Genomic DNA, 12,621 nt, shown 5'->3' with positions numbered 1-12,621 from the left:
AACCTACTTCAATGTTCAGAAATTTAACGGAGATTTACGAGACCGAGAGTGTTGTGAAACCAAATTGTTATTAGCTGTGTAGCACGGAAACGGAAACAGAGAAACGTGGAAACGCAGAAACGGAAACGTAGAAACACATTTTTTAAAAAAATATAGGAAACGGAAACGTGGGAAAACTTATAAATATAAAAAATATAAGAGTTTTTTTATAAATACTAAATTTTTTATAATAAAAATACATAAACTTGTATAATATAAAAATAATTAATTAAAAAAGAATGAAGAGAAAGAATACTATAAAATAAAATTATAGAATCTATTGTAAATTGTTCTTAAGCAAACGTATGTAGATATTTAAGAAAAAAACAACAATATACACCAATCTATATAATATGTCGGGAAAGAGATGAGTAACACATCAAAAAGTAGAGAAGAGATGAATTCAATATGGGATTTAAAGACATTTTCGGTTTAAAAATATAAAAGATATGTGTTTAATCGATTTTACGATTTTTCTTCTAAAATAAACGTGTTTATGACCCAAAAAGTTTTCTACAAGTTTTGGAGAGTTTTAGAAACGGAAACGTTTTCGAAATGTGAAAACGCATCTTATTGTAAGTTTTCGTACTACTTAGGTTATTAGACAATATAGAGTTATTTCTAATTAGAGATGGCAAAATGGAAAAGGGGAGAGAGGGATCTCAATCTCTGCCTCTATACTTGCAAAAGATATCAATCTCTGCTCCTGACTCGTCCCTGTTATGAGGATGACAAATATTTTTCTTCTTTTTTCCATAAAAAAAAACTTCTCCCCATTTCCATCCTCATGAAATTTTTTTTTTCTTATACCCTTTAAACACAACATAAATATATTAAATAATAAAATTAACTAAAATTAAAACCAACCCATTATTTCAATTATCATATATATTAACCACCTTAATATGTGAGGATATTTTTTCTCTCTTTTCCTTTTTATCAGAAAATCTCCTCCTTATTATAGTCGGAGAGAGTCGAAAATTCTAAATTTGAATCAAAATCATCATCTCTATTCCTGATAGATTTTTAGTAATTAAATATGCATATCAAATTAACCGTTTTTGTCAAGTAATCCAAATTTTTGATTGGCCATGGTCCTTCGATGACTTCTTCAGTGGAGCGTCGACTTAAGAAGTTGAGTGTACAGTACAGTATAATTGATGACACTCTTCATTTATAAAATAATGTTAGTCTATTTCAATTAGAATTTGATTACAAAAATTAATTATTTTTATTTTACTTAATTGTCAAATTGATATGTAACCCATAAACTAAGTGTATTTTCAATTGGATACTCAATGATATATCATCGTATAATTGTGTAATTTTAAATTACGAATTAAATAATACTTAATCGTATGATAACATATCATTTAATATCTAATTATGTATTTAAAATCAGATACACATAACGTTACTCTAATATATAAATATAATTTTAAATACATGCTTGTTTCAAAAAACAAAATTATATGGGAGCTTATATTACATTATTAATGGTTAATTTGGAAAAAAAAAAAATAAAAGATAGAAATTTGTATATTCCAATTCAACAAATTTTTTTTTATTAGCAACAAAATTGCATAAAATGGAAAATTTTACCACATAAATTTTAACATAAAATAAATTCATTTATCAAATTAAAAAAAAAAAAGAAACTAGGATCTAGTCCTTATTTTTTGATACAAATATATGTTTATTTATATGAATGATTCAAACCCACAATCACGGTATTAATAATAAAAATTAATTAATTTAACCTTTTTTTAATCACCATAAACAATTTTACCTCACATTTTATACATTACAATTGAAGTGAAAAAAAATTTATCAAAATTACCCTTATATACAAATGTTATTTCACTTTTTTTTTTTTTTTCGTTTCACCTGTTCATTCTTCCTACCAACTTTGCTACCTCTCATATCAAAATTGCCCTTATATACAAACATTGAAACTGTTACTATTGTCAGAAAATATAGATTTTTTGTAAAAAGGGTTTAAATTTTGAATTTTAATTAGTAAATTGATTATTTTTTTAGTTTAAATTGGTTGTTAAATCACAAATGCAACAATTTTCACCTCGCATGTGTTAAAATCCCAATGGGCGGGGCGTGTGCCTATCCTGTACCTAGCACTATTCTATGGGTAAATTGGGTGGTTGGTTAGACGCTTAGGGGGCGAATTGATATTTGTTAGACTTCATCTAGAACGGTTCGTAGGACTATTTATAATACTGTTCATGGGGGTATTATTCACAATACTGTTTATAATAAGTTTTTTTTTTTTAATTTTATTTGACTTTTATTTTAAACAATAAAAATAAAAAGAGGGAAAAAGAAAAGACAGAACGTTGCCGTTTCGATAAATCGCCGCCTGAAAGTGAGCCAAAGAAAATGAGAGGAAAACACATTGACATCCCACTCCTCATCCCCGATTGGCCAGACCCACTTTTACCAAATCCCAAAGCCACACCACCCCTCCCTTCTCTCTCTCCAGACAAACCCTAACAATCTCCCTGCCTTTTCTCCGATTCACCTACCGACGATGATCTGATTCCAAATCTCCCTAGATCTGATTCCCTCGGTCTGTTCCTCTTACCTCAACTTCTATTTTCAGCGTTATTTATTTATTGTATTTTTTCTCGATTTCTGTAATTTAATTGATTTTATTTTATTTTTTTGTGCGTTTTCGTTTACGTTGCTTTAGTGGATCGGATTTTGTTTTGCTGTTGACTTTTTCCTTTGATTTTTATTTTTTATTTTTTTAAATTTTGTTTGCTCGGTTTCGTAGAAACTCTAGGTGTTTTTTGGGGGTATGGAGATTGACGTAAGGCGGTAATCGAAATAACCGAGGATTATCGGTTATTTTTATTTATGTTTGTCTTGAAATTATGATGGATTGATTTTGATTTTATGAACTGGAAAATTTAATGGACCTTATATGTGGGTCTAATTATGTCTTTAATGGTGATTGGTGGAAGATAATTTTGTATTGTTTGATTTTTTTTCGTTTGTGTACGTTATTTAATTTCTTAGGTTTTCTTGCTTTCGATCCTGGAAACTAAAAGTTGTTTAGGAGTCTTTCTGATGTTGATGTTGTGCAGATTTAATGTAATTTGAAGTTGGCCGAATATATTTGATGGATGATGATAGTGCAGATGGATAAAATGTCTGCTCCTTCGTCAAGGGAGCTTGTGCAGCGTCTTTATGAAAAGGTATCATTTGTTTTATTCTCACATTCCTCTTCAATTCAACTATGACTTATTACATCTTAATAATAATGACATTAGTAGTATGTCATTAGATTTTGTTAAAATTATGCTTTGGATGGACCTCTATATCCAGTCCTCCCTCTCTCATATTTGTATCTGCAGAACATTTTTCTATGAATGCATGGTGTGCAACATTTGATTTTTTTTTGTTTGTATACAGAACATTGAGTTGGAAAATAAGCGGCGAAAGTCAGCCCAGGCACGTGTTCCTTCAGATCCCAATGCCTGGCAACAGATGCGTGAGAATTATGAAACAATAATTCTTGAGGACTATGCTTTTTCTGAGCAGCACAATATCGAATTTGCATTATGGCAGTTACATTACAAACGGATTGAGGAACTGAGAGCACATTATAGTGCTGCTATATCTGCCACTAGCTCAAACACATCTCTGGGTGTGAAAGTACCTGCACGACCTGATCGAGTTCCAAAGATTAGACTGCAGTTCAAAACCTTTCTTGCGGAGGCAACTGGTTTTTATCATGAACTTATATTGAAGATAAGAGCAAAGTATGGGCTTCCTTTGGGGTATTTTTCCGAGGATTCTGAGAATCGAATTACCATGGACAAAGATGGGAAGAAACATGCTGAGTTGAAGAAAGGTTTGGTATCTTGTCATCGCTGTCTGATATACTTGGGTGACCTTGCAAGGTACAAAGGATTATATGGGGAGGGTGATTCCAAATCTCGCGAATATGCAGCAGCTTTGAGTTACTATTTGCAATCTGCATCTCTGGTACCCTCAAGTGGGAACCCCCATCATCAGGTTTGGCTTTCTTTTTCAATATGATTTTTTGAAATTTAAGTTCTATTGTCATATGTTTTTCTTGTATGATCTAGATTTGTCATATTTATCTGTGCTGATTTTATTTTTTTTTTGGTGGTATACTCCAGCTTGCTATATTGGCCTCTTATTCAGGTGATGAATTGACTGTTGTCTATCGTTATTTTCGGAGTTTGGCTGTTGATACACCCTGTACAACTGCAAGGGATAACTTGATTGTATTATTTGAGAAGGTATTTTCTTCATTAACCAGATAATAAAGTTAAATGGTGTGAAGTCAATGTGTTTTCTTTTTCACTTATTCTGTTTGCATAGGTGGGTAAAGATATGTATATGATATTGTTTTCTTGATGTGGCTTTTCTGGAGGAAGCGTAATGGAATATTTACATAATTTTCTGTGTATTCTTCTAGATGTGTCATTGTCCCTGTATCTTGATTGTATTTGGAGTTTTGAAAGTGGTGTAGATTATTACTGTTTTATCATTTATGTCATCTGTCATATCTCTCATCATGACTGTTGGTGTATCTTGACTTAATATCTTAGGGTTAAGTAAGGTTGATTGCTCAGTATCTCTTTTGTAACAATGCTCCGATAACTCTTTGCAAGATTTTATATAATAGTGCATTTGCTGACTTGCAAAATGTTTAACAAACATCAATCCTCTTTTTGAGTTCATGATATCAATACTTTTTGGACAAGCAAGAAAGTTTGGAGCATTAACAATATCTGAGATGGTATTCTTACATTATAGATTAATGCTGTAGTATCCGATACATTTGTCCTTGCATTGAATAAATGAACAGAATAATGATCAATATGCAGTTGGCTACGTATATATTTCATTGTTTGAATTTAAATGGCTTGAGTATTTGAGTGCATTGAGTACTATGAAACTTCATGGGTATGGTTAGTCTAGTTGTTTTGTGCAAATGTTTTGAGTTTTATTCTATATATACATATTTTGTTCTTCATTTTATTATTCTACATGGTATTATTATTTATTTGGTACCTTATTTTTGTGGCAGAACCGTCAGATTTACTCTCAGATGTTCAGGGACGTTAAGTTGTCTACTGCCAAGGAACATCGACGCAAAGGAAGAGGAAAAAGTGAAGCAAAACTTGCATCTAAAGATACTGATGTGGAGCCCATTTCTGTGAAGGAAAGTGTGCCTAGCATACAGGAGAAGCTTAAATCATTTTGCACCCGCTTTGTGCGTGTAAATGGCATTCTTTTCACTCGTACAAGGTATTTAGACTTTGGAAATCTAGATTTGTTTATATTATACAGTATTCCCTGATTTTTGATATTGTCCTTACTTGAACTTTTTCTGCTCAGTCTTGAGACATTTGCAGATGTTCTTGCTTTTGTTAGTAGTGGATTATGTGATCTTCTTTCATCTGGACCAGAGGAGGAGCTGAGCTTTGGATCAGATGCAGCTGAGAATGCTCTTTTTTTTGTTAGGCTTATCTCCATCCTTGTATTCACAGTTCATAATTTGAAGAAGGAAAGTGAAAATCAGACTTATGCAGAAATCGTACAGCGTGCCGCACTTCTTCAGAATGCTTTCACTGCAGTGTATGAGTTAATGGGGCATGTAATGAAGAGATGTACTCAGCTGAGGGATCCATCTTCAAGTATTCTGTTACCTGGTGTTCTGGTCTTTGTTGAGTGGTTGGCTTGCTGTCCAGAGATTGCTTTAGGCAGTGATGATGATGAGAAGCAGGCAACTGTCCGAACACATTTTTGGAATCAGTGCATATCCTTCCTGAATAAGATGCTGTCACTTGGGCCAATGTCCATGGATGATGATGAAGACATGACTTGTTTTTTCAACATGAGCAGGTATGATGAAGGGGAAACTGAAAACCGACTGGCATTGTGGGAGGACTTTGAGTTGAGAGGATTCTTACCTCTTCTTCCTGCACAGACTATCTTGGATTTTTCACGGAAACGCTCCTTTGGAGGTGATGGCAATAAGGAAAGGAAAGCTCGTATGAAAAGGATTCTAGCTGCTGGGAAGGCTTTGGCAACCGTAGTTACCATTGACCAAAAGACAGTATTTTTTGATTCAAGGGCGAAGAAATTTGTTATTGGTGTTGAGCCTTTGGATGATGTAACGTTCAGCTCCTACACAAACATGTCCAAATCAAATGATATAATAGGAGAAAATCAAACTGAGAAAAAGATGAATTTGGGTGTTGTGCATGTGAACCCACAGCTTTACGTGGATGGGGAGGAGGATGAAGTGATTGTTTTTAAGCCAGTAGTGACAGAGAAGAGAGCTGATGTGATTGGCTCAAACCAGATGACCTTTGATGGCTTGAAGCCTGGTCATAGTGCATCCGCTGGTGACCTGCAATTGTACAGTGGTCCTGTTTCGGCTCCTATAGCTAACCTTTGTCAGCCAGCTATTACTCTTGATAATAGTTCACAAGATCCTGTATCTGTTGCTAGTATCCTACCTCAGCAGTGCCAGCCATTTCAATTGCATACTTCAAACCGTTTAATGGAAGAAGAGGCTTCTCTTGATAATAGCTTTAAAGGTTTGAGGGTCACAGAAAATGGGCATGTCTTGAAACATGATTTGCAGGAAAATATGGGTGTTTCGCTTCCAGCGGTAGGGCTGGTTCCAATTCAACAATCTGTTAATGCTAGTTCTAGTAGTTTGTTCTACAGTCATTTGAAAGGGCCAGAAGCTATGATTCCACCCAAGATTGATGCAGTTGCATCTTCTGGAGTGGCTTTTGACAGTTTGGCTGTAAAAGCTTCATCAGCTTTGCCAGCAGGCCAGAGGAAAAATCCAGTTAGCCGCCCAGTTCGGTATCTTGGACCTCCACCTGGCTTCAGTCCTGTTCCAACCAAACAAGTGACTCTACCAACTCTAGGTTCAGACTTGACCAGTGAGAATCCTCTAATGGATGATTACAGCTGGTTGGATGGATATCAGTTGCCATCTTCAACAGGAGGCCTTAGTTCCATCAATTATCCATTGCATGCAAACCCTCAGTATATTGGTAACAGTAATGGTATGACTGGGACAGTCAGCTTTCCTTTTCCTGGAAAACAATCTCCAGCAATGCAGTTCCAGGTTGAAAAGCAGAAGGGTTGGCAGGATTTCCAGACTCTTGAGCATCTAAAATTACAGAATGATCAGCAGCTGCAGCAACAGCAGCAACAACTCGTTAATGGAAACCAGCGGTTTGCTCTGCCTGAGCAATATCATGGACAGTCTATCTGGGCCAGTCGTTATTTTGTGTGATATCAGTTGAAATCATAGCTGGTAAGATGTCAGCTAATACTGATCTGGCTTTGAATTACTTATTTTCTTTTTAATATAATTAAAAAATACAACTTTTAACTTTTATAAGTTTCTCTATTCTAATTTATATATTTTGTTGTTCTTGAAGTTATTGAGAATGATTCTGGTTGAAGTAGCTGCATTCTTTTGCTACCATGTTCAAACTCCAACTTTGAGGTCTTCTCAGTGTTGAATTTTATTTTGTTGGAGCATTGGTGGCCTTGCCTTTTTGCGGGCACTTGCTACTACAGAAGTGAGTATTTAGTACTTCGTTAATGAATAAATGTGTTCATCAGTGTGCATGAGTTCATGCATATGCTTTAAACGTAATTGCATACCTTTGTTCCAGTTATGACTCGTGAATTTATGTAAATCAAGAGCCTTTACATTTATCAGAGTTTTTTTCCATTGGAAAATATGGAAGATGTAGAAGTAATATGATTTCTCTTGTCATTTTCTGTCTTCACTGGGGGGCTTTTGGCCTAGGCTCAAGACTGGGTGAATTCTTTTTGTGCTTTAGATCTTCGTATTGTAGGTATGATATCTAAAGAGGACTAACTACTCACCTTTTACATTTTCTCTTGATAAAAAATCCACACACAAAATGTTGTCTTAATTTTGTACCTAAAGATAGAAGTTAGAGCTACAAAACAATCTTTCAAATTTTAATGCATTGAAAACAGTAATTATTTTTCTTTCTTTTCTTTCCATTTGCTTATAACCAATCAGCATGTCAGATATGTTAGGCTTTTTTCTTTGTTTAGTGACCCTTATATTCACATTCTGTATCTAGTTTCATAATCACATATGTTTTGCTTGATGTCTTTTGATACAGTTTCACTGAGCTCTTTTGGCTGGGGAAGAGAAATATTGAAACATCTTCTGGTGAGAAGTTTGTAAGAAGTAATGAAGGCCTTAGGGGGTTACGAGGGTGGAGAATAGAATGTGTCAATATGATCATTATTGGTTTTGAAGCTTGTCTCAAGGAGTGGTTAAAAATAAGATGGGTCTATTCACTATGCTTCTTAACTTTTGTAATGGTCACCATGTTGGAGTTGCGACTACCAGCAACCAATTATATAATAATGCAATGCATTTGACCAGTTATATGAAAGACTATAGCATCAGGGGTCATGTACTTATTAGGAAGGCTTGGCTCACAGGTATGTTTGGTTGGGTATCTGAACTTGGATGGTTCGGTGGGGTTTGTGATTGAAGAAGAGCAGAACATATATCATATTTAATATGTTGATAACAAATGTTATGTTACATTTTTATGCTATCATCTTGCTTGCGTATTGTAATTGAGGCAGAAGGCTGAGTAGCCGCTATCACCTTCTTTAGCTTAAATAAGCATGTGAATTGACACTAGCTGTGTTAATGGTGAAACTATGCTGATGTCTAGAGTTTTCATTTATATCTTTTTCATTACTGTTATTGTTTGATGATTTATATTAGTGCGCTTATCATTTGCCACTGAATCTTGTATGATTGTATTTAGGATTGGATTTAAGTCAAACTCCAAACTCAAACTCAAACTCGCTTCAATGGAGTCAAGTTGGAGTTTGAGCTAGAACTTGTTTCAAAAATGTTTGAGCTAGATTTGTTTGAAAGAAGTTGAGTTTAAGTTCAATTTGAGTTTGAGCTTTCGGTTTAATACTAAAATAATATTGTTTTAATGTATATTAGTCAAAACAATATCGTTTTAATTGATTTGTATCGAATTTTTAAGCTCATTATTACCTTTTTTTTTTTTTTTTTAATAGTGTGAATTTTTATGTGCAAAACAAGGAAAAGGTTGTTGCATTGTTGATTTCTCCTTTTTATTGTTTACATTGTAGAGATTAATGGAGGTGTCATGAATATGGATTTAAAGGTCTTCGATTTTAGGGTTTATTTGAGATTTAGATTAAGTTGCATGGTTTGTTGTTAAGTTGTAGGATTGGTATTATGATTAAAGACAATGTAATTGAGCAAAAAAATCGTTCATCTTCTTTGTTTTTTCCAGTATGCGTTATTCGCAAACTAGTATGCGCATCACGAATGTTGAGAACAAATGAAGGTGGGTTGAAATAATAATTCAACCAAGTCATGAATTTATTCCAAGCACCAGACCGACTCCAGTGGATGCAGCGAGCAATAATTCGACACAGGAATTTCAACAAAGTCATGAATTCAATTAACATTCACAGCCTAACAAAATTTCAGAAAAATCATCCAACAGCCAAGGGGGATAACCATCCTACTTACCTGCTTTTTCCGACAGGACTCGGGCAGCCTTAAGCTGCTTCTTTTTCTTCTTCTCGTGCTGCCGCGGTGGCCCTTTTCTTGGCTGCCATTGGTTGCTTTTATCTCCCTTTCTTATTTTCTTTTCGGAGTCCAGCAACCAGATGAGTGCAGGGAGTTTTGGCAGCTGGTTTCTTCCTCGTCTTCAAGGTTCTTGGCTGCCAAAATTCTTCTCAAGACTGCCAGAAGTCCAGTCCTTCTTCACCGACTATTTCTTCTTCCACAACTCTCTCTCTCCTCACTAATCAAAGTGGCGAAAGTCCCTTCAATTTTGGTGGGAGGCTTCTCATATAGGCAGACCATTTTTAACGAAACTAAGACTCATCATGGAGTCTTCAGTAAAATTAAATAAATAATAATCCACCAATTGGGCTTTGCATCCATGGGCCGATGATTAGGCCCAAAACAATGTCTCACGCTTGTTTTTAGTTCAATCGGAATTCCATGTTTTATTTTGGCCAAAATTTGATTTGAATCTAACTCGGCTCTAAATTAAAATTTGGGAAAGAAGAATGACTCTAAAACTTGCTTGAGAGTATTACACATGTTTACAAATTTTGGCACGTGACCGATGATTATCTTTTGTCTGAAGGGGTAAGTTGATTTTTGCATAAACAGTTACGTATTGGATTGACAATTAAATCACTATAATTGGAAGTTGTTATAAATAACTGAAAATTAAGCCATAGAAAATGAGATTATGTTATATTGCTTACATGCATTGTTATGTGATTTTGTCTCTCGTAAAACCATCTCTTATTAATTCAACAAACACAATTATTGATAACCCTTAAACATTCATAACTGGTGTATTGAATGATTCAGTATTTGTCATGATTCACGTCATAAATGTGCCCTTACCTGTCACTTGAAGCCAGTATATAGTTCAAGATTCACATCATAAATTACTTTTTATTAAACACGTCAATTAAATTAGATCGAGTCAAATAAAAGTTAGACTTTAAGCCTAAAAATAAAACATGCCCAATACTTTAATGTGTCGGATTTAGTCTATGAATCTTTTGAGCCAAACTATAAGTCTAGCTGTTAAACCCATAGACCAGCCCGATCCAACCCTATTATTATTTAAATATTAAAAAAATAAAAAAAAATTAAATAGCAATTGACTTATGCAGCAAACAAAAGCCAATTGCCTTCTGCAATTTTGTCTGCTACAGAAGTCAGAACGGCTTCTATCACACAGGCAGAAGCCGTTTTTTTATTTATTTATTTTTCCTCATATACAAACAACCCAAATATTCTTTTATGTTCAAATTTTCTCTATTTTCTAATTTTATTTACAAATCTTTATATCTCAATTCTTTAATTATATTTTTAATTATATTTTCTCTCATCAACTCTTTTTCAAAAACTATCTAAATTCACAAACAATAATTTTCTATATTTATAATTTCGTTTTTATTACAAAATAATTAGAATAAAATATTCTGCATCACAAATGAAATATTATAAATAAAATATTCAGAGTACTGTCTTTGATTTTAATAATTAAAAAATAATTTACATTTAAAATTTTAATTATTTTTTAAAATTTATTTAAATAAATCAAGTCAACCCTATATGTATAAAGTCAAACTTTGAGCCTTAAAAATTTTATTGCTCAACCGGACTTAAAAGCCCATCATTATACAGGTCTAAGAGCCGACCCATGGACACCTCTACCTCATTGAATTTCAAAATCAGACATTCTATAGGCTTTAGTCACTTTCCAGTATAAGTCAACTAGTACCTTTGTTGTTTTGTATTTGACTTGTAGGTTGGCCTTCAGGTGATGACAATAGCAACGGTAGTGCACCTGCGAGAAAACATGTGACCACAATTATATCACCAATACCATTATGGCAAATTATGGTAACCGAAACTACCCTTTTTAGCATCAGGTTAAACCCTGAACTGTTATCCAAGTAAAGAATGTCTTGGAAATTTGACCGACAGGTATATATATACAAGGCAAAACAAAGAAGGTAAAAAAAAAAGGTCGTCAAAGCAGCTTTTGTCGAAATTTACTAGCTCGTGAAAAAAGAAACACTCAACAAGAGGCAGCCACATGGAAAATTTATAGCAATGGAAGACTGAATATAATCTGACCTCGCGTGCACCCACTTGGACTAACCCTTCTGATTCATAGCGGCAGCAGCGCAGTGATGCCCACAACGTTGCCAAAGCCGACTCTTGAAAGGTAGCTTGAGTAAGTATTTTTAAAACTAGATCGAATTGATTAATTAAACTATGAATTAAATTATAATTCGGTCTGATTTTATAATCAGATTCGATTTATATATAAATATTAATTTATTTGAAATTTAATCAAATTCGGTATAACCTTTGAACAAAAAAACTATTTAAAACCAATAATTTGTAAATGAATTTTTCATTATCTATGTGATAGAATGTCAAATGTTTAATTAACATATTGAAACTATATTTTATATGTGTCACATCTTTTATACTTAAAAAATGTGATACATATTTAATATTATTTAAAAAATACATAATAATTTGACAATAAATTATTAAACTAGTTGGTTGTCCTATTAAACCAGTTGAACCGTAAACCAATGAATTGATCGGTTCAATCACCAGACTAATTTTAAAAATATTAATTTGAATGACAAAAGAGGATATTTTATATATAAAAGAACATAAGTTTAAGTTTCCTTTGACTACATAACTCTTAATTTACCTGATTAAGTGATTGTATGGTTGGTTATTGGATTCAAAATTTATCCTATTCAGTATAATTAATTTTAATTCAATGAGATGGTCTAGTTGAGGGGGGTTTCTCATTTAAATTTTTTTTAAAAAATAATTACCAAAGCTGGGCTTTGATTTTGATTTAATCACAGCGAATGCCAATGTGAATTTTCTTTCTTGGTGAAGGAAAAATGTTATTCTCTCTCTAGCTGTGTTAAAAGAGG

At 33.4% G+C, this 12,621-nt stretch overlaps 1 protein-coding gene across 1 annotated transcript; it reads left to right on the top strand.

The window, feature by feature from the left end:
• The first annotated feature begins 2,436 nt into the window (after positions 1-2,436).
• Positions 2,437-8,813, top strand: LOC123225556 (protein SMG7-like). Its single transcript, XM_044649587.1, has 8 exons — positions 2,437-2,623; positions 3,144-3,254; positions 3,472-4,077; positions 4,206-4,328; positions 5,123-5,343; positions 5,434-7,378; positions 7,506-7,649; positions 8,232-8,813. The coding sequence occupies exons 2-6, from the start codon at positions 3,183-3,185 to the stop codon at positions 7,355-7,357; spliced, it is 2,946 nt and encodes a 981-aa protein (XP_044505522.1). The 5' UTR covers positions 2,437-2,623; positions 3,144-3,182; the 3' UTR covers positions 7,358-7,378; positions 7,506-7,649; positions 8,232-8,813.
• Positions 8,814-12,621: the final 3,808 nt, after the last annotated feature.

Source organism: Mangifera indica, chromosome 9 (genome assembly GCF_011075055.1).
Source record: "Mangifera indica cultivar Alphonso chromosome 9, CATAS_Mindica_2.1, whole genome shotgun sequence".
Classification (NCBI taxonomy): Eukaryota; Viridiplantae; Streptophyta; class Magnoliopsida; order Sapindales; family Anacardiaceae; genus Mangifera; species Mangifera indica.
The sequence above is the reverse complement of the archived record's forward strand: the minus strand, read 5'-3'. Positions and strand labels throughout refer to the sequence as shown.

Bases quoted from the DNA above. Each gene is read 5' to 3' on its own strand.
- LOC123225556 (XM_044649587.1), top strand. From the start codon at position 3,183: ATGATGATAGTGCAGATGGATAAAATGTCTGCTCCTTCGTCAAGGGAG. The intron at 3,255-3,471 runs GTATCATTTGTT...GTTTGTATACAG, and splicing joins TGCAGCGTCTTTATGAAAAG to AACATTGAGTTGGAAAATAA. The intron at 5,344-5,433 runs GTATTTAGACTT...TTTTCTGCTCAG, and splicing joins ATTCTTTTCACTCGTACAAG to TCTTGAGACATTTGCAGATG.